Raw genomic sequence first — 20,856 nt, forward strand, 5'->3', positions numbered from 1 at the left:
AATTAGACACTTTCTTCTTTAGACTTAAACATAATACTTGATTTATGTATTGTTGAATACAAATGTAATCTGTATTAGATTACAGAACTTCCTTCCCTCTCCATCTTCCCCTTAAATTTTTTTCAACCTTCTTTCCAGTCTTCTTGAAAGAAAACACACACACACACACACACACACCTAACATATCCATGGGTCAATCTCAAGCTTACTTATTTAAGAGCTTGATGGCATCTATCTTAAATGTTTCTATAGCTATGTTCTTAAGCTACTATTTTTTCCTTTTATACCTGACCTTCCCCTAAATTATGATAGCTATGTAACATAAGTAGAGCAGGTACTGTTACATTCATTTTAAATACAGTTGATCCTTGAACAACATGGATTTGAACTGTGTGGGTCCACTTATAGGTGACTTTTTTTGATATACTGTAGTACTGTAAGTGTATTTTTTCTTATGATTTTCTTAACATTTTCTTTTCTCTAGCTTACTTTAGTGTAAAAATATAGTATATAATATAGAGAATATACAACTATGTTTTAATCAACTATTTATGTTACCAGTAAGGTTTCCCATCAACAGAGGATTGTTAGTAGATACATTTGGGGAGAGTTAAAAGTTATATGTGGGACGCCTGCGTGGCTCAGTCGGTGAAGCGTTTGACTTTGCTCACATCATGATTTCAGGATTCTGGGATTGAGCCCCACGTCGGGCTCCTGCTCAGAGTGGACTCTGCTTGTCCCTCTGCCCCTCCTCCCGCTCATGTGCATGCTCTCTCAAATAAATAAAATCTTAAAAAAAAAAAAAAGTTATATGTGGATTTTTGACTGCACAGGGGGATGTTACCCTAACTCATGAGTTGTTCAACGATTGACTATAGAAGGAAATGGGAGTAAGTTCAAAAGAGTAACTTCCCCAAAGTGAGATGCAGACAGTGGCAGGCTGAATCTAGAATTGAAGACTCCTGACTTCTAGTTCAATGCTATTTCATTTATAATATGTACCTCTTCTACCAAAAGGGTAGAATGTCTCTCAAGCCATACAAATCCCACACTTCAAAATTAATGCATACAGCCTTCTGTTGAAGCTTTAAACAAAATATTATCTTTCCTATGTAAGGCATACCAATCGAGATACAACCAATAAGTGTCTCTTGTGAAAAGTATCCATCAAAAAAACGAGTATAGGGACGCCTGGGTGGCTCAGTCGGTTGAGCATCTGCCTTCGGCTCAGGGGTCATGATCTCAGGGTCCTGGGATCAAGTCCCGCGTCCAGCTCCCTGCTCAGCAGGGGGGTCTGCTTCTCCCTCTCCCTTCCTCCCTGCTTGTGCTCTTTCTCTCTCTAATAGATAAATAAAAGTGATGGATTTTAAAAGTCCTCTTTCTTCCTTCCCCTCCTAGACCAATGGTTCTAACTATGACCTCCAGAGCAGCAGCAATAGCAAATCACCTGGAAATCTGTTAGAAATGCAAACTCTCGGGCCTCACCCAGACCTACTGTACCATAAACTCTAGGTATGGAGCCAGCAATCTGGGTTTTAACAAACCCTCCAGATAATTCTCATGTACACCAGAGTTTGAGAACCATGGTCCTGGACTGTCAATGCTTTGAAATATTTGCATCTGTTTCTCTATGTACACAAGCTTTCCACAACTTGTCATTTTAAGAATGCCTTCTCCATACTAAATTAATTGGACTGCTAGAATATATTTTTAATGACAAGTTTCACTTAGTCCTGTCCAGTGTTCCATGAGTTTTGGCTCATGCAGAACAAGCATAAAACTTTAGATACAAATTGCTATTAATTTAATAGCCTTAATTATCACATTTCACTGACTCCGTATCTATAAAAATTGCATTTAAAAACAACTTCTGTCTTTCTCATAATGAAGTAACATTTTCTGATCATTAACAAGCCTTATGATACAGTATTTTATTTCTTATACAATAATGCTTTGTATGTGGATAATAGTACTACTTTTTATGTCCTATGTTTTCTTCTTTTTTTTTTTTTAAAGATTTTATTTATTTATTCATGAGAGAGAGAGAGAGAGAGAAGCAGAGGGAGAAGCAGGCTCCCAAGGAGCAGGGAGCCCGATGTGGGACTCGATCCCAGGACCCTGGGATCATGACCTGAGCCGAAGGCAGACGCTTAACCGTCTGAGCCACCCAGGCGCCCTGTCCTATGTTTTCTATAAACAAAAATCCTAAATACTTGAGGGTACAAGTTTTCTAATTTGTCATGCATTTTAATCATTTAATACTTATTCTTTTGCCCAGTTTCTATAGGTTGCACTGTGGAGCTAATATGCCAGCAGGTACAGGTCTTGCATTTCTTTTTCTTTCTTCTGTTGTCTGATAACAAATGTAAGTGGGAATGCTAGGAACTGTTAAAAGGAAGTAAATGAATTCTTTGTCTCAGATGTGCTGAATTCACACTTCCCAAAGGAGAAAGAAGATATTCAAAAGGAAATAAGGGTCACAGTATATATAACAAATGTTTAAGGAATCAGGATATATGAACTACAAGGTCAGGTGGCTTGCTCCTCAGAATTCTGAATGATGTGGTAAGAAAGGAAAACGAAGGCTAGATGGTAATCTAGGACACACGGTACATATTTCAACAAGTCTACAGCTGCATTAAACATAGATGTGCCTACTTGTTTGAAGTTAGAATCTGGCAATTAGTAATCTATTTAAAACCTTTCACAAATAGATGGTAAAAATGGAAGTATGTCAGTACTTAACATTTTAGGAAAAGTATCTAGGAAAATTTTTAAAATCAGAATTTAAAAGCATCAATATTTAAAATATAAAGTTAACAACAGAGAGAGAGAGAGAGAGAACGCTTATAATATTGTTGTGGGGTTTTTTTTTTTCAGGCAAAAACAGAAAAAGGAGGGGGAGGAAACATCCCCAAAGTTGAAACTAAAATGTCTGAATTACAGAGATACCCATAGACATTTTAGCCAAACAACAATAAGGTTTTCAAACAGACAGATAACCTGTCAGGTCAATAAGAACAGTATGCAGCAGGAGCCACTTCAATGGACTGAGACTGGACTGGAGGCAAATCCCACAGGCAGCCTATTTTTCTAAGTGCCAAATAAGAATGACAAAATTGTAAGAAGTCTATAGGAAGGATGAAAAGAAATTATTAAACACCTTTATAAAAACCTACTTGATTTAACACAGTTTGTCATTACACCCAGAATGCAAAGAAGAAATGAACAGACTCTAAAATAGTATTAGAGAAGAAAACGCACAGGAGAAATGATCAAGATCAAAACTCTAGTCCTTAACAGTTGAAACCACCACAGATTATAAAATTATGAAGGGGATTCAAGTTATGATTTAATATTTATATGACAAACATCATTGTTAAAACATATCCCAGGATCAATAAAGCCTACGACTTCTCTAAACAGTTCCTCAGAGTTGTGCACTTATAAGGTACTGTCTTTAATATATTTCCTATGACCAGCTTGGTAGGTAGGTAGTCACCTGGAAAAAGAAAGCAAACCAATTTCAAATCAAGCAACTGAAAGGAATCCGTGCTAATTTTCACAAATGAGCAAAGAAAACTTCCCAGAGAGCCAAATACCAAAAAATCACAAACAAAAGCTTTATAGTTTATACCAGTGTGATAACAATTAGCATATCCCAAATGATAACCTTACAAATTACCATACAAGAGAACAGTTCAACTCTATATTAAGATAAGGTCAAGTGACTTTTGCAACCAGACAAAATATCGCATCCCTGTGTGTTTGATTCTAAATTGGAGCCCCTTAGAATATTAAAGTTATTAAAAGCTCTAGGGGACAGAGGAATGATACAAATGACAATATTGTATTTTCATCAAACATTTGCAACTAATACACAGTGGCTCTGTTCTTGGAATGAGGCCAGCATATTTTTTTTTAACAGAAAGATTTAGGATAGTAAGCAACTAGAAAACTTTTAAAATATTTTAGAAAGAAATTATACAGTCCTTTAAATCTTGCTAGGAAAAAGAAATGGAGGTGCAAAAAGAGGGGGAAAACCAAGTTTGCTACCACCTGCTCTCATTAAAAGGTATTTTTTTTCACATTTACTTTTACAGTTTTCTTTGAAAAATACTGTCCATCTATTCATCCCTTAGAGAATAATTAAGCACAATATTAAAAGAAAAACCAACCACACAAAACAATCCTATACAAACCTGAAGGAAAAATTAATCGATCCAGATGTTTATGAAGGTTTATGAAAGCGGAATAGATGGGATAAAATTTTTAAAGATAAAAGAGCAAGCTTTCTGATATTTTCCCAAAAGTGGATGGAATTATAAGATAAGCATCTAATCAGTTCTTAATTAAAACAAAGAGGAATGCCCGTGATTCAGAGCAACAATAGGTTGCCCATTCCCAAATAACCTATGAAGCCAGGCTTGCTTAAAGAGGGTAATTGGTAAGGTTCTCATGCTAATTTTTTGGATAATATCTTTAGATACATTTTCCACTGAAAAAGAAATGAGTATGAGAAGTGTTCTGTTGTTGAAATGAAATGTTTCTGGCTTCAATCCTTTCTAATGTTCTCCCTTTCCAGTTCTCCTCATCTCAATCCAGAAACCTCTCCATGCAGAGTTCATGCATTTTCCTTCTCTATTTTAGTGAAAACACACCACATTGATTGTAAGAATCTTACTAGATTTCCATTTGTTTTGCCTCAGTTCCTACATTAATCCAAACAATAAGGGCCTTTAAAACATTCATAAATAACCTGCTGCTGCTGGCACCTAGGAGCTGAGTCCTGCAATGTTAAGCAACAACAAATTTCATAGTTCAAGAGGCACAGTTAAGGAAAAAGGTTGCTCAGGAAATCACTCTTATTTAGCACAAAGATCCTTAAAAATTGCATGAAATCAGTCAAGTAACTATAGAAACCAATTTCTTCAGCTCCATATCACACGTCTCACACCTCAATTGTCTTTATTATCGTCTGCTGTCAGATCCTTAATCAGAAATGTGAACAGGCTTGATGATTTATTCAGCAGGGAAAAGGATCTGTAGGTCAAGTGAAAAATTTCACACACACACCCAAACACACACCACATCTTCAACCTTAGGTACTTTCATTTCCTTCTGTTCTCAGCAGCTCTGGGGGCAACTCCAGTGAGATCCAATATTAAGGCTCAATTAAAATAAGCTCCAATTAGTGGAGCTTTTTTCTCTGGGGCTAGAAAAGTCAGGAAATGGATATTGGGAAATGTAAAAAGTCAGCTACTGAGAGGAGGCTGCAGACATAAATGAACTTATTTGTTGATTTCTACAGTTGCTATGCAGAGGCCTCTGGGAGTAAAAGCTTAACCAGTCTAAGCTATAAACTAAAACCCCTGCAGCTAAACATGAACTGTGTGAAACAAGGGCTCCATTCCAGAACAGAAAACTGCTGGGCCCAGAAAATTAAAAGCCAGAGGCGTTTTCCATTTAAAACTAAATCCCAGTACCACCTCCCAGCCAAAGAATTATAAGCAGTATCAGATTTACAAAACGAACAATTACCCTGGAAAAATGTAGCCTATTGTACAGTCCCAGATGCTAAATCTCAGAAGTTTCTTTTTCTTTTTTTTTTTTTTAATCCCACGTTATATTCCTCCAAGTACACTGCTGTAGTTTACAAAGAGCCATTTCTAGACAGGCCTAAGCCTTGAAAATAAATTTTAAAAAGAGAGCACATAACTCATTGACCTCATTTGAAGTACTGCCCTTGCCTTCAGCAGTTCCTGTCCTTCCCCAAGGCTTCTGCAAATGGTATGCAGCAGCAAAATAAACCCTGACCTAATTGCCAGGAGAGAGCTGCCAACCTTCCCTCCAACACAAAGACAAGCATGGTAACTTGAAAGTCCTACCTCTTTGGCTTTCTGCTTTAATCTCAGCTGTTCTGGATCTTCTTTATTGGAACGACTCTATCAAAAGAAAAGAAAATTTTAATAGAAATTACTAGCATCTAAACACCATAGTTGCCATTAAATATTTAATAAATGACAATTTTCTCTTGTGATTGAAAACCTTAGCTCCAGGGGAAAATGCCTCAATCCAGTCTGCTGCACTCCCTCCTTTACGCCCCCTCCCTCTCATCATCTGGGCTGGCTGCTGCAGTTCTAGCCCCGAGGAAGCTTATACTGAAAATGATGCTAACAATGTCAGTCAGGTCCAGTTGAGGCATGACGTTGTTCTTGTTAGAACACTAAAAACTAAAAAACGGATGGTACAGATGAAGGAAAAGAAAAGAAGGATAATTGCTGGCTCAAAGAAGGAAAGCAATCAACATTGGCTAATCTTCAGATAAAGCCATTTTGGGAAAACATGTTATTTCAAGGACTGTTAAAATCAAGAACCTCATAGGGTGATGTATGAAATTGTTGAATCACTATATTGTATACCTGAAACTACTATAACACTGTATGTTAACTGGAATTAAAATAAAAACTTAAAAATAAATAAATTAAAATAAAATCAGGAGTCTGAACCAAATCAATCTCTTTAGAAGTACAATTCTCAAAAACTAAGTAGGAAATACATCCCAGTGTTTTCATTAGAGTATCTTGTCATCTTTGGGTCCTCCATAGCATTTAATTGAATGCTATGCACAAATAAATGTCCAATAAATGTTATTCAATACTGTTTTCCATACTGATTCAGTTCAACATTCAAAATTGAAGAATCTAACAGGACTGCTATTAAGGAGAGAGCTATCTTCTATATGTAATGCTATGATGAAAGCGGTAAAGAACTTCATTTCTGACACTATGAACATCTGTCCACTGAAAAATATGCTCAGGAGTATTCTTTTTTTTTCATTCTAACAAAGTTATCTAAGTCCTTATAAATCTGAATATTTGTTCTATAAAATGCAACATCAGCTAACTAAGTATAGCTAGCAAAATAAAAGCTAAAAGTATTTTCTTATTTACTAAGTTTACTTGATACATTTTACTGATGTATCAGTACTTTTGTTAAAGGGAAGTACAAGAAAGAAACCATTTAGATTTAAGAGTGCCTTGTAATTTTTTTTTTAAGATTTTATTTATTTATTTGAGAGAGAGAGAAAGCACGAGTGGGGGCGGGGGGGGCGGAGAGGGAGAGGGACAAGCAGACTCCCCACTGCACAGGGCTTGATCTCAGAACCCTGGGATCATGACCTGAGCCGAAGGAAGCTGCTTAACTGACTGAGCCACCCAGGCGCCCCAAGAGTGCCTTTTAATTTTAAATACATGAAGTGTTTAAATTAAATTTAAATAAGGCTACCAAAAGCTAGTAACTTTTTTCTTCTTTTTGTCCTCTGTCTACTAAAACAACTTAACCCAAACTAAGATAAACTCTTTTATTATTCCACCTATGATATGAGACAATAAGCATGTATATAAACGTATTTATCTTAAAAATGTGTGTGTATGTATGTATATACATATACATTGTGAGTGTATGATTTTTGCCCCAGTATGTAATGGGCACATTTGAATATCAAGTCTTTATCACTTAACCAATATTTATTGATTATTCATAGATAAATTCTACTCTGTGTGCCTCTATTCTGAGTCTGGAGATACAGAAATGAAATAGTAAGACAAAGTCTCTGCTTTCAAGTGACTTATATTTTAAGAAGAGAAAAATAGTAAAAAAATTTTATAAAAATTAAATACAGTTATGATATGTAAAACATTTATGATGGGGAAAAATTTTAAAAAACAATTACTGATAGTTGCTAAGTGCTATAAAGAAAATTGGACAATGTGATAGAAAGAAGAAGGAGTGTGTGTGGTGGGGGGTACTTCTTTAGCAAGGACAGGAGAGAAGACACCTGAAAAGTGACATTTGAGTAGAGCTCTGAATGACAAGGAGGCAGCCACGCAAAATTCTGGGGGAAGAATACTCCAAGCAAAAGGCCGAGTCATTGGGGCGCCTGGGTGGCTCAGATGGTTAAGCGTCTGCCTTCAGCTCAGGTCATGATCCCAGGGTCCTGGGATCGAGCCCCACATCGGGCTCCTGGCTCGGCCGGGAGTCTGCTTCTCCCTCTCCCTCGGCCTCTCCCACTGCTCATGCTCTCTCTCTGTATCTCTGTGTCTCAAATGAATAAATAAAATCTTAAAAAAAAAAAAAAAAAAAGCAGAGTCATTGCAAAAGCCTTAAAATGGGAACAAGCTTGGCAAAACTGAGGAAAGAAGGAAGGCCCGTGTGGCTGGACCATGAGAAAAGTTGAAAGAGATAAGGTTGGAGACCATGTAGGCCAAGATACAGAGTTGAGGTTTAATTCTAGTCATAAAAAAAAGCCACAAAAGGGCTTGGAACACAGGAGTGAGATGCCACTGCTCTGACACTTTAGAAAGATCACTCTGGTTGCTCTGCAGTGAATGCAGCACTGTAGGGATCCGAGATCAGAGGCACAGGCTTACAGAACAACTCAGGAGACTGCTCTAAAACAACTGTGGTTTTAGAAAAAGATAAGGGAAACATGGACTAATGTCATAGCAGATAAGATTAGGTTGAAATATATTTTGGAGGCAGAGCCAACTAGATTTATTGATGGACTGGATATAGGGTATGAAGTAAAGAGGAGAATCGAAGATGATTTCCTAGGATTCTAGCCTAAGCAATTGGAAAGATGAGAATACCAACTTTCTAAGATGGTAAAGACCAAAGCAGATGTTAAGACATGGGACCTCAACTTTCAGGTTGAGTCACCTAATTAGCAGTCTATGATGCACACTTGGCACCCTCAAAGGTCAGTGTGTCTGGAGCAGAGTGAGTACAGAAGGGAGGGATATGAGTGGTGGGCGGGTACTTTTTTAAATCTGGTAAGCAGTTTGGATTTTAAATGCAAGAGGAAGTCACTAAAGGCTTTCAAGTAACGGAGACATGCATGATTTGTTATGAAAACATTATTCTGACAACAGTATGAAAAACGGATTGTAGAATGAAAAGGAGATCAGTTAGGGGACATTATAAAAGTCCACGCTGGGCCTGGAATAAATTGGAGTAAATTGTGCCAGAAAGTAAGGATAAGGGCACCTGGGTGGCTCAGTCAGTTAAGTATCTGCCTTCTGCGCAGGTCATGATCCCAGAGTCCTGGGATCAAGCCCCACATCGGGCTCCCTGCTCAGCAGGGAGTCTGCTTCTCCCTCTCCCTCTCTCCCCAGCTTGTACTCTCTCAAATAAATAAATAAATAAATAAGAAAGAAAGAAAGGATAAGCTCAGTGAATGATGGAAACATGAGTAACAGACAGATGTACCAGTTGGAAGGGTCTCCTACTCAGGAGGAATTTGAGCATCAAAATAAATAATGATAGTAATGGATTAATAACCTACTGAATCAAATAGAAATCCAAAGCCCATTTTGATATCAGTGAATACATGAATAAATGAATAAAAGAGAAAGGAAAGCTCTTCCACATACAATGCTAATAAATGTAGAAGATGATGAGAATTAAAAAATTACCATTTTATATTTACGAGTAGTGTTCATCATAGAGGTGGCTGACTTAGGTAGATATCATCTATGGGCACTAAAGTTGATACATGGAGGTTTGGTGAGGAAGGGAATATTGGTATAATCTTGAAATACCTTCCTATGAAAAACTAACTGATTACAAAAGGAAAAATGGCAAATTTGAAATGGAGAGAATTGGAAGGCACCCACACAGCTGGGTGATCAAGGTTGCCTTTTGATAGGATCAGCTGAGAAGAATGTATTATTCCTGCCACAAATTCATTACCTAAGTCATGAGGAAATATCAGATGAACCCAGGAATTATCAGTCACCCTATAGATAGTAAGGCCTGTACTCTTAAAACCTGTCAAAGACATGAAAGAGAAAGTAAAAAATCTGACTAAAGGAATCTGAAAAGAGATGACAGTTGAATGAAACACACATTGTTGAATGGGACAATAGACCAAGAAGGAAAAAGAGACTGGGCTGAGACAGTTGGTGAAATCTGAATGGGGGTCTGTGGATTACATGGCAGTGTTATATTGTTCACACCCTGACTTGGTAGGGTTATACAGCAGAATGTCCTGTTTTGAAAGTAAGCTTCAGAGAAAGGCTAATTAGAGATGATAGTTGCACAACTGTAAATATTGTAAATATACAAAAAAACCTCTGAATTGAAAGAAACAAAGGAGAACAAAGGGATGAAAGAGAATAATAATAATAATGATAAGGGTGTGTGTGTGTGTGTAAATGCAGAGATGGAGAAAATGTTAAAAATGGGGGCATCTGAGAAAAGGAGATGAGGATTCTTTATATAGTTCTGACAACTTTCCTGTAAGTATGAAGTACTTCAAATTAAATTAATTTTTTAAAAAAGTGATTAGTATACCAAATACTCTAAAAGGGGAGGCTGCCAATAACACTACAAATTTTTTTTTTTTAAAGATTTTATTCATTTATTTGAAAGAGAGAGAGACAGCGAGAGCAGGAACACAGCAGGGGGAGCGCGAGAGGGAGAAGCAGGGCTTCCTGCCGAGCAGGGAGCCCGACCCGAGGCTCGATTCCAGGACCCCGGGATCATGACCTGAGCTGAAGGCAGACGCTCAACGACTGAGCCACCAGGTGCCCCAATAACACTACAAATTAAAACTAAGGTGTTTAAAACAAAAAAATCGGTCTAGTGCCCAACATTTACGACTACTCGCAAAGGACCTATGCCTATGGAGAAATGTGAAGCAACAAAAGGCAAACCACAGTGCAACTAGCTTTCACCCCTTCTGACACTATAGTCCAGGAAAATGTTTCAGTAAAGAAGAAAGAAAATATATTTATATATAAGATAAATATCTTCTTACCTGTTCTTTTATTCTCTAACCCATTTCTGCCCATCCTATATTTTGTTCCATACAATCCTAATTAATCCTAATTTTACCCATGAATTTCCAAACTTTTCTCTCTCTAATTTAACTTGGCACATATCAAATTATATCCCTAAAAAGACGTTGAATATTTTTAAAAACATTTTTACTTGGGGCATGACCAGTCAGTTAAGTGCCCAGACTCTTGATTTCAGCTCAGATCATGATCTCAGGGTCTTGGGATCAAGCCCCGCCTGGCGGTCTGCACTCAGCGGGGTGTCTGCTTGAGATTCTCTCTCCCTCTCTCTCTGCTCCCTCACCACCCCCACCTCAAATAAATAAATCTTTAAACAAACAGTTTTTACTTGGGGGTGGTAGGTATGATCCTAGGCACATAGGAACTGAGAATGAGGAGACAAAAGATTGTATCTGATTAAAATAATTAACTGAAAGTCACTGTACCACACCATTCTGCTTATGAGAGATTTTATTAGTAATTTCATTTAAAGAAATCCTTCAGAGAAATCTAAAAGCCTAGCAAAAACAAGACAGTTGGCTAACAATAAAGCCAATTCTAACCTTGCCAGGTCATGTTCAATCATAAATCACGTAGGCTCTTACCTTGGCCACCCTAAGTAACATTTCTCTTTCTTCTAAATCCTTTCTCTGCTTCTCCAATTGATCTAGCTTTTCGAGAAATTTGAGCTGTGATCTGGTATCACTAGACAGGATGTAATTTTCACTTGCCTGGAAAAAAAGAAAAAAGAAAGTCTTACGATGGTCCTAGGCAAAACATTCTACATTAGGTCTTATAAATCAGCTAACGACAATACTAACATACATAGAGAGCTAAATTTTCAGGATGTAATATTTATATTTCTGATAATACAAACAACAAAAAAGAACCTTAGTCATCCTTAAAAGTTGAGGGGTAATTAAGCATTTAAATTTCAGAGCTTTCCTAGTAGGCCTCATTCAGAGGGGATAAAGAGAAGCCAAGCAAATCCTAAGAATAGGAAGTAGAAAGCAAGAGAGTATAACATGTACCTATAATCTAAATCTTTTTAGCTAAATTATTGTCCATCTCTGCAGACCTTAGTATAATTAATTAAATCTTAGGCTTGTGAAAGACAAAACAAAAAACCAATCACTTCACTAAAAAATACACCAAAGATGAAAGTTATCACCCTTGTTTCCACTGCTGGATTGGTCTAACCTTGGCAAGTGAGTACATTTTCAATCAAAATGTAACATGAGATAAAATGGCAAACATTTAAAAACCTAAAACTTGTTTTGAGGATTCCTTTAAGCTATGAACTTGGGCAGAAACTATAGTCAAAGAAATTAAGTATACAATTTATAAATGAGAGCTGTAACAGAGAAGTATAATTATGTCTTAATTTACTCCATAAAATGATAAAATTTAGTTTCATTTACTCTGATATTCTAGAGTGTAAGACAGTGCTTTCCAATATAAATATTTTGTAATTTTCTTCATCTGATATGATCACCTATCTCTCCTAATACACATAAGACGGTGGGGGGTGGGGGGGTGGGTTGCAGTGGTGGGCAATCTTCCAAATCAGCATTTAAGACATCCTGCCATCTATAGTCATCTCAGTAATTCAGACATTTAAGCTATGGGATGAAGATTGGGGGAGACTGTATAATAGGAAAACTGAATGTTTTTAAACATTTAGTCCAACAGTCAGTGCCTAGCTTAGAAATCATAGGTATAGCACCAATCCCATCTTTGTTTTATCCCATGCTTATGGTTGATTCAATTAACTGGGACCAAGAGATTTCATATGCCCAAGATTCCTTCTAAATTAAATTTTTATTGTTGGTATTTAACTAGATCAAAAGAGTATTACATAGTATAACGAACAAGGATGTATTAGTGCTACTTATTTTAATTCATGTTTAATACAAAACGAATTCTCAAATGCTTTTAAAGTTAAATAATACAAGATAGAATATGGAATACATTATAGGCCAACCATGAGGCATAAACATAATAACCAGCGGTTTCTTAAATACTTCATCTTTACCATGTTTGTGCTCAGATACTCTGGAGATAGTTTACTGACAGAATTTAATTTTAAAAGGACAACAAACACTAAATTAAAAAGGGGCACAGACTTTCTAAAATTTAACCCAATACCATCCCTGTGCTAAGATCCCTTCTTCTCCCAACTTGGATACAACTGCCTCTGGCTTAATGCATCCTTCCTTTATTCTTACAGATGCTAAACAAATGAGTGCCTCCCCTATTCCTACTGATTCCCCAACCTTATTTAAACAAGAGTAACCCCAATCTTAAAACATTGCTTCCTGTCTACCAAGCTGGCCTAACTGAAGTCTTTATGAACACTAAATAGGGTGGGGTTTTTTGTTTTTTTTTTTAAGATTTTATTTATTTATTTGAGAGAGAGCAAGCTAGAGAGAGAGAGAGCAAACAAGTAGGGGAAGGGGCAGAGGGAGCAGCAGACAGCCCGCTGAACAGGGAGCCTGATGTGGGGCTTGATCCCAGGACCCTGGGATCATGACCTGAGCGAGGGTAGACGCTCAACCGACTAAGCCACCCAGGTGCCCCTAAATAGGGTGGTTTAACAATAAAAATATAAGGACTCAGACCAAATGATAACAGAGCAAATCAAGCAAATCCCATCTAAAGAAAGCACTACAGCCCCTTTCAACTAGAAAACACTGAAGGGCACCTGGGTGGCTCAGTCGGTTGAGCATCCAACTCTCGATTTCGGCTCAGGTCATGATCTCAGGGTCCTGGGATCAAGCCCCACAAAAGGCTCCTTGCCCCATGGGGAGTCTGCTTGAGGCTTCTCTCTCTCTTTATCCCTGCCCCCTAACAGCTTGCGCATGCGTACTCTCTCTCTCTCTCAAAAATAAATAAATTTAAAGAAAAGAAACACTGAAGCTTCTCCACAGTCACTGGTGTGCAGAAGACTATAATATACCTTCAGTGGGAAAACACCTGGCAAAAAGATCAAAAGCTTTGTATTGCATGTGTCACTTTCTACTTCTTTACTTAAATCTGTTTATGGACTATGATTAATTAGATAATTATATATAAACATGTGAAAGATTATCAAAAGCAGATGGATGTCAAATGCAAAGAGATGGTGGAATTTTGCTTTTAATAAAAATAAGCTCACTTTTGTGAAATTCGTGGGACAAAATTTCCCACACTGTACAGATAAAAAAAAGTCCTATCAGGGATGAATTGAAATATAAGGACAGGGCTAAATCTGTGACACAATAATTATTATAATATCAAAGTCTACAAAATAAGTATAATTTTGAACTAGATCCAAATATAACTAAATGATTATTACTTCTGTTTAAAGAAGAATAATAATGTAGCTACAAATTCAGACAGTGGCATTAACTGTATTAAGGAATGAGTGTGGGGAAAGGCAGGCTGGGGAAAATCAATCAGAATAGGCAGTGTATACAACAAAAGGTTAAGGAAGTGTTAGCTTTAAGCTTAAGTTACTGAGGTTCCACGTGGGGTAGATATTATCCATTTTGCCTATGGTAACTAAATCCTTAGAACATATGCTATTGATATACAACAGAAGAACTCCATCTGAAAGCTGGAACACACAAGAGAGATTTGGAGGACACTCAGAACAGTAAACCCTACTTGGAAAAATTCTATTCCACACTAAACTGTACAGTTACATTTTATACAGAAACTGCCTATTGTAAATAAAAGTGCACTCATGTATCTCTGAAAATATATAATTGAGGTGGGAATAGGAGAGAATCCAGGTTTGAAAAATTTGCTAAGATGTTACAGTAAAAAGCCAAAAAGGAAGAAAATTTTCCCCACATCCCAATATTGAAGGAAAACTGATTATCAAGTCAAACTAGATTATTACAAATTTAGGATGTTAATTGTAATCCCCAAGATAACCACCAATAAAATATCTAAAAAAGTATACATAAAAGGAAATGAGAAGGGGATCAAAATAGTATATAACAACAACAAAAATCAATCCAAAAAGGCAGTAATAACGGAAACAAGGGACAAAAAAAAAAAAGCTACAAAGCATACAGAAAATAGTGAAGTAGCACAAGTTCTTCCTTATCAGTAATCACTTTACGTGTAAATGGAATAAACTACCCAATCAAAAGGTAGAGACTAAAAGAATGCATAAAGAACATGATAGACTACAAGCTGTCTATAAGAGATTGAGTTTGGATGAAAGGACATGCATGAAGTGAAAGGATGGAAAAAAAATTTCATGTAAGTAATAACCAAAAAAAGCAGAGGTGGCTACACTAGTATCAGGTTAAATAAACCTTAAGTCAAAAATTGTTAAAAGAGATAAAGATAAACAAGGGGGGCCTGGGTGGCTGGCTCAGTCAGTTGAGTGTCTGACTCTTGATTTCCGCTCAGGTCATTATCTCGGTTGTGGGATAGAGCCCTGTGGTGGGCTCTGCACTAAGTGGGGAGTCTGCTTGAGATTGTTTCTCTCCCTCTCCCCTTCCTCTGTCTTGCCCCACTCCACTGTCACCCTCTCTCTCTCTCAGACAAATAAATCTTTTAAAAAAAGAGATAAACAGGACATGATATATTGACAAAAGAGTCAATTCATCAAGAAGATATACATAACAGACAACAGAGCCCCCCAAATGTATGAAGCGAACATTGACAGAACTAAAAAGAGAAATATGGTTCTACAGTAACAGTTGAAGTCTTCAATACCTCCCTTTCAATAAGAAGAATACCTAGACAGAAGATCAAGAAGGAAATAGAGGACTTAACTTTAAAACCCAAATAGATCCACCAGACTTTTATGAACATTCCACCCAACATAGGAGAATACATGTTCTGCTCAAGTGCACATCGAATGTTCTCTAAGAGAGATCATATGTTAGGCCACAAAACAAGTCTACATAAATTTAAATTGATTGAATCACATAAAGAATCTCCTTTGCCCATATGGAATGAAGCTAGAAATCAACAATAAAAGAGAAACTGGAAATTTCACAAATATGTGGAAACTAAACATACTTTCAAACAACCAATGGGTCAAAGAAATCTCAAAGTAAATTAGAAACTACTTAGAAGTAAATGAAAACAAAAACACAATGTACCTAAACTTACAGAATGCAGCGAAAGCAGTGCTCAGAGGGAAATTTATAGCAGTAAATGTCTACATTAAAAAAGGAAGATCTCAAATCAGTAACCTGCTTTATACTTAAATGAACTAAAATAAAAAATGAAAGTGGGGTCATTACTGCTGAACTTACAGAAATAAAAAGGTTTGTAAGACAACACTATAAACAATTGTATGCTAACAAAATAGGACCTAGAAGAAATGGACTAATTCTGAAAACACACAAAAAGAAATAACTGATACTGTTTTTTTTCCCCACAGCCTTTTCTCCTGATGATCACTTATTTTTAAGTCGGTCTTGCAAATTCTCACAAAAATTTATACAAGTGAGGACCTCAGCAATTATAAATAGTTCTTCCAAAGTTCTAAATAAAGCAGAAAGTACAGAAAATAGAATGATTCCTCCAGGGAACTTACCAGTGATGTGGAAGCTGCTATTTCTCTGAGTTCCTTTTAACTTATGGCTAGGACATTGTGACACTGACCATTCTCACAAACTCAAAACCTCATAAGGTTACCCACATACCACGTTGCACAAAATCTAGCTATCAACACTTCTTGGTATGGAGGAAAAGGTTATCTTTTTTATTTTTCATCTCTCATCCCAATAAATTCGCTCTCCACCAAAACCATAATACAAATAAATCAAGTGCTTTCATCTTGATGATGGCAAGTAATTTGGTTCCTACCACTAGAGACAAGACAGGCTATCGTTCCATTTAATTTGTTTAAAAAGCAGTGGCACCAGCATTCGCACTCAATACAATTATTTAACTTATTAAAAGGAACAACAGTGCTAACAGAGCACAGAGCACTGAAGATATATTCTCCTTGCCAATCAAAAGCTATAGGAGATGTCTCAGGCAGAACAGATGCATATCCCAATCTACATTGACACAGAAGCTTCGGATATAATTTTAAACTCTATGTTAATTTTGTCATGTAAGCATATCTAAATCAGGCAAATTAGGAATTAAACTTTTGTCTACCAATATGAACTATGTCTCTCGACCATTTCCTTTAAACATATACTTAAAATATGAATCCATACCAAAATACTATCTTTAACATGACAAAGAGGAAAGAGAAGAATTTGTACTTCTTTAATGATTTTCTTTACCTTGTAAGTTGTCATTCGATGCTGAGCAATTGTAGTCAGTTTTTCTAGAAGGCCTCGTAATCGCTCCTGTGTTGCATGGGAGATCAAGTTCACAGCATCAGAGTTAAGTTCTGTAATGTCATGCTTTTTACCTGTACAAGCAGAGAAAATCCATTACGTGTTTTAGTAGTGGCTGATAATTGAAATAATTAGCACAGCAGGTATTCTGTTCCCCCTGGAAGTCATACCCATTATGAATAAAGGTTTGGAGATTATGATTTTCCTGGTAAAGTCACAACTTCAAAGATCTTAGACATTACATTAATAAAACCTAGCCTGAAGCCTCAGAAAATATAGACATTGTTTCACTTAGCCCCTAGAATCATTCTCCTTGCAAGGTCATTTATAGGACAAAGTTAATAAGAACACAAATCAAGTCTAGTGTTCAGGGAGGAAAACGGTAACTGCAGAAATTAGTGCCATATTCTGTTAATTTTAGTAATTAAAAAAATAGAAAATTACATTTCGCTCTGTTTGACACCGTTAACAATTTATGACATTTATTTCAATGAATTCAGATTGTGGGTCTCTGTTACTGCCTTATCTACAAGACATACCTACACTTCTTTTGTCCATTACCAATCCTGCTTCTTTTGCACTAACTCATGTTCTGATAAGTTGACCTGGTAATTAGTTTACAAGCTGAAATGGGTTCAAAGCCTTATCATTTCACCCATCCATTTGAATACCTTCTCTTTCAATGTATCTCCTTCCATAAATAAACCAAACTTCTATTCTTCTTTTGGCTAACTAGGAAGAAAGATTCAGGAAAACAACTTGGACCACATACCCAAAGGCAGAAGCTCATTTATAAAAGACCTTATCAGTATTTACATAGTAATTCCTCAGCTCAGTGAAACCAACCTGTATCAAGAAAGACCTAAATCTAAAGATATAGCCAATTGTGTAGTCTAATTTAAATGAGCTTTTAATAGTGCTATTATGTTTATTTTTAACAAACATAACAGTTTGCTTTTGCACTCATCTAAAACATACTCTTATATACTCACCAAATTATGAATCAGTATAGCAAAAATAAGTTTTAATTAAAAGCCAACAAATCTTAAATACATTCTTTGACATTATTCCATAATAAATGCTAAACTTCAAAGTGTAAGCTATAGGATGTGAGGGCTATCTGGCTGTGACATGTGTCACACCACTGATCACCAGGGTGGATTCAGTTGATCTGGCTGCCAAGGCGCAGTCCCCTTCCTCTCTCACTGTTCCTTGTGCATCCCTCTCAAAGCTATGTGCTCCCTTGAAAAGAATGATCTTCCTAGATAGAGAAAGGCCATTCTTTGGTCAGGGGTATGCAAGTAGCTGCATTCCCCTACTAGAACCTCCAAAGAAGCTCCCAAGGTCCAAAATGCAGGCTATAGTAAACCAGACAGGAAGAAGATATAAAATTATTTAGCTTCTCCTAAGCTAAACCTTCAAAATATAATTCATTACTGTGTAGCAAAACTGAATTCATCATCAATTTTAGATTCAAGCAAGGAAAAAAACACTACAAAGTCAAATCTTCTCTACTAAAATTGTTAGCATACATAAATAGTGAAGGCCTTCTATATAAGGACATAATTTCAAAACCATCCAATGATTAAAATTACAACTAAACATAGGGAAGAGATAGGGGATGACCTGTCAGTTCATGCTTAAAGGAAAGAAAATGCACATTAAAAAATATGTAGTGTTTTGGAGAGAAACTTTGAAAATAATTTCATATGTATTTATAAAATAGTTTATCCTATGTAGGAAAAAAAATCCATATTTTAAAAATATTAGAAATAAACAAGGGTAGGGATTTGCAAACAATTCCAGGGTTTAGTGATCAAATGTTCTAATATCTTCACTACACTGATAATAAAACATGACAAAGTTACCAAGTTAAAATACCGTAAGAAAAATTCCCACCCTTTTTTCTTTAGATGCTTTCTTTCTTTCTTTGAGAGAGAGGGGAGAGGGAATGGCAGAGGGAGAAGGAGAGAGAGAATCTGAAGCAGACTTCTTGCTGAGCGTGGAGCCCAACACGGGGCCTGATCCCATGACCCTGAGATCATGAACTGAGCCTAAATCAGGAGTCGGGTGCTTAACCGACTGCACCACCAAGACGCCCCCCCAAAATTCCCACTTTTAAACAAAACATTCTAAGTTGACAAAACTGATGAAAAAAATCTGGTTGGTGCTTTTAAGCTTGTTACGTGATTTTATAGAATGTCTGTGTAATTTAGTTTAGGTAATTAGGAAAAAAGGAAGAACACTGGCATATTAACTCTCCTAACAGTATTCAAGTAGAAAAATCCCCCCAAAATTCTTTGGGTTGATTTATAATTTCTGTGATTAAGGAATAGTCCTGGTTCTGAGCTGTTCTGTAAAGATGGAACTTTACTATACATGGAAAACATTCCTAGAAATATATAACTACACTCACTCTATAGTTTTATTGTTTTTAAAAAAGCTTAGGTATTTCAGAAGTTGTTTTGTAATTTTCCATGATATTAAATGACAAGTTTGTGCTTAATTATTAAGAACTGAAAATACCAAATAGTTACTCCCAGAATTCTCCTTGAAAGCAGAGGTTGGCAAACTAAATTTGATCTCTTTTTGTATAAAGTCTGATGGGAATACAGTCTTGCCTATTTGTTTATGTATTCTCTATGGCTGCTCTTGCAATGTAATAGAGTTGAGCAGTAGTGACACAAACCACATGACCACAAAGTGGCAAATATTTACTATCTGGCCCTTTGCAGAAAAAAACTGCCCATCCCTGTCCTAAATGATCAAATTGTTCTTTCAATGCTAAAAACTTTCCTATCATATACTCAAAGTGTAAGTCAAGCTAGAAATAAAATTTGTCGGGTGGGGGGGGGTGGGAACTGATAAAGCTAAGTATCTACTTCTTCTCTACCAAAGCTCTAGATAATTACAGGGTTACATGGAATCAATACCAGTAAGCTTCCCAAGCCATCACAGGAAAGTATCATGCTTGTTCCAAAATTAAGGAACTGGCTCCTGTACAGTACACAATACATACGCAAAAAGAGACTGTAAGAGAGAGTAAGAAAAAGAGGGAAGGAAAAAGAAAAAGGAGTGAGGAGGGAGGTGGGGGGAAAAGTCAAACAAAACACAAGCAAACATTTTACCATCAGCTCTTCTGAATTGCTATCCTTTTGAACTGCTTATAAATTCTAGTTTTTCATAATAAAAGAAAGATTACAGAGGGGCTCCTGGGTGGCTCAGTCAGTTGAGTGTCTGACAACTGATTTTGTCTCAGGTCATGATCTCGAGCCCCACTGCTGGACTCAGGGCAGAGTCTGCTTGAGATTCTCTCTCTCCCTCTGTCCCTCTCCCCACTCACGCACTTGCACTCTCTCTCTAATAAATCTTAAAAAAAAAAAAACAAAAAACCCCCCAGATACCCAAGTTATGTTAGAAATGAAAAAAATGGAATTTGTAGAGTATATAGTAGGAGCTCAAACATTTCTTTATTATTTTGTGAACTAGATTTAAACTATGTAATAGTAATGTACTTTGTAGTCCTTAAAAATACTATGGGCGTAAATCAGAAATCAGAAACCTTCACATTTTTGTGTTAGGGCTTCAATATAAAATACAAAGATCCTTACTAAAGTATACTCAAAGGTCACTAGTATTAACCTCCCAAATTTGATATGGGCAATGAAGAAGGTACTCCAAGAAGTCCCAGGGTTAGGACACATGAA

At 36.5% G+C, this 20,856-nt stretch overlaps 1 protein-coding gene across 2 annotated transcripts in view; it reads right to left on the reverse strand.

Moving 5' to 3' along the window:
* The window catches only part of TAF4B (TATA-box binding protein associated factor 4b), a 122,167-nt gene that overhangs the window by 36,717 nt on the left and 64,594 nt on the right, over positions 1-20,856 (reverse strand). For both annotated transcript variants that reach the window (XM_021686269.1, XM_021686268.1), the window contains exons 11-13: positions 17,093-17,223; positions 11,447-11,572; positions 5,889-5,945 (exon numbers count right to left, since the gene is read on the reverse strand). In XM_021686269.1, coding sequence (XP_021541944.1) covers positions 5,889-5,945; positions 11,447-11,572; positions 17,093-17,223 — 314 coding nt within the window. The remainder of the gene's footprint in view (positions 1-5,888; positions 5,946-11,446; positions 11,573-17,092; positions 17,224-20,856) is intronic.

The sequence above is a fragment of the Neomonachus schauinslandi genome, chromosome 14 (genome assembly GCF_002201575.2).
Source record: "Neomonachus schauinslandi chromosome 14, ASM220157v2, whole genome shotgun sequence".
In the NCBI taxonomy this organism is placed as follows: domain Eukaryota; kingdom Metazoa; phylum Chordata; class Mammalia; order Carnivora; family Phocidae; genus Neomonachus; species Neomonachus schauinslandi.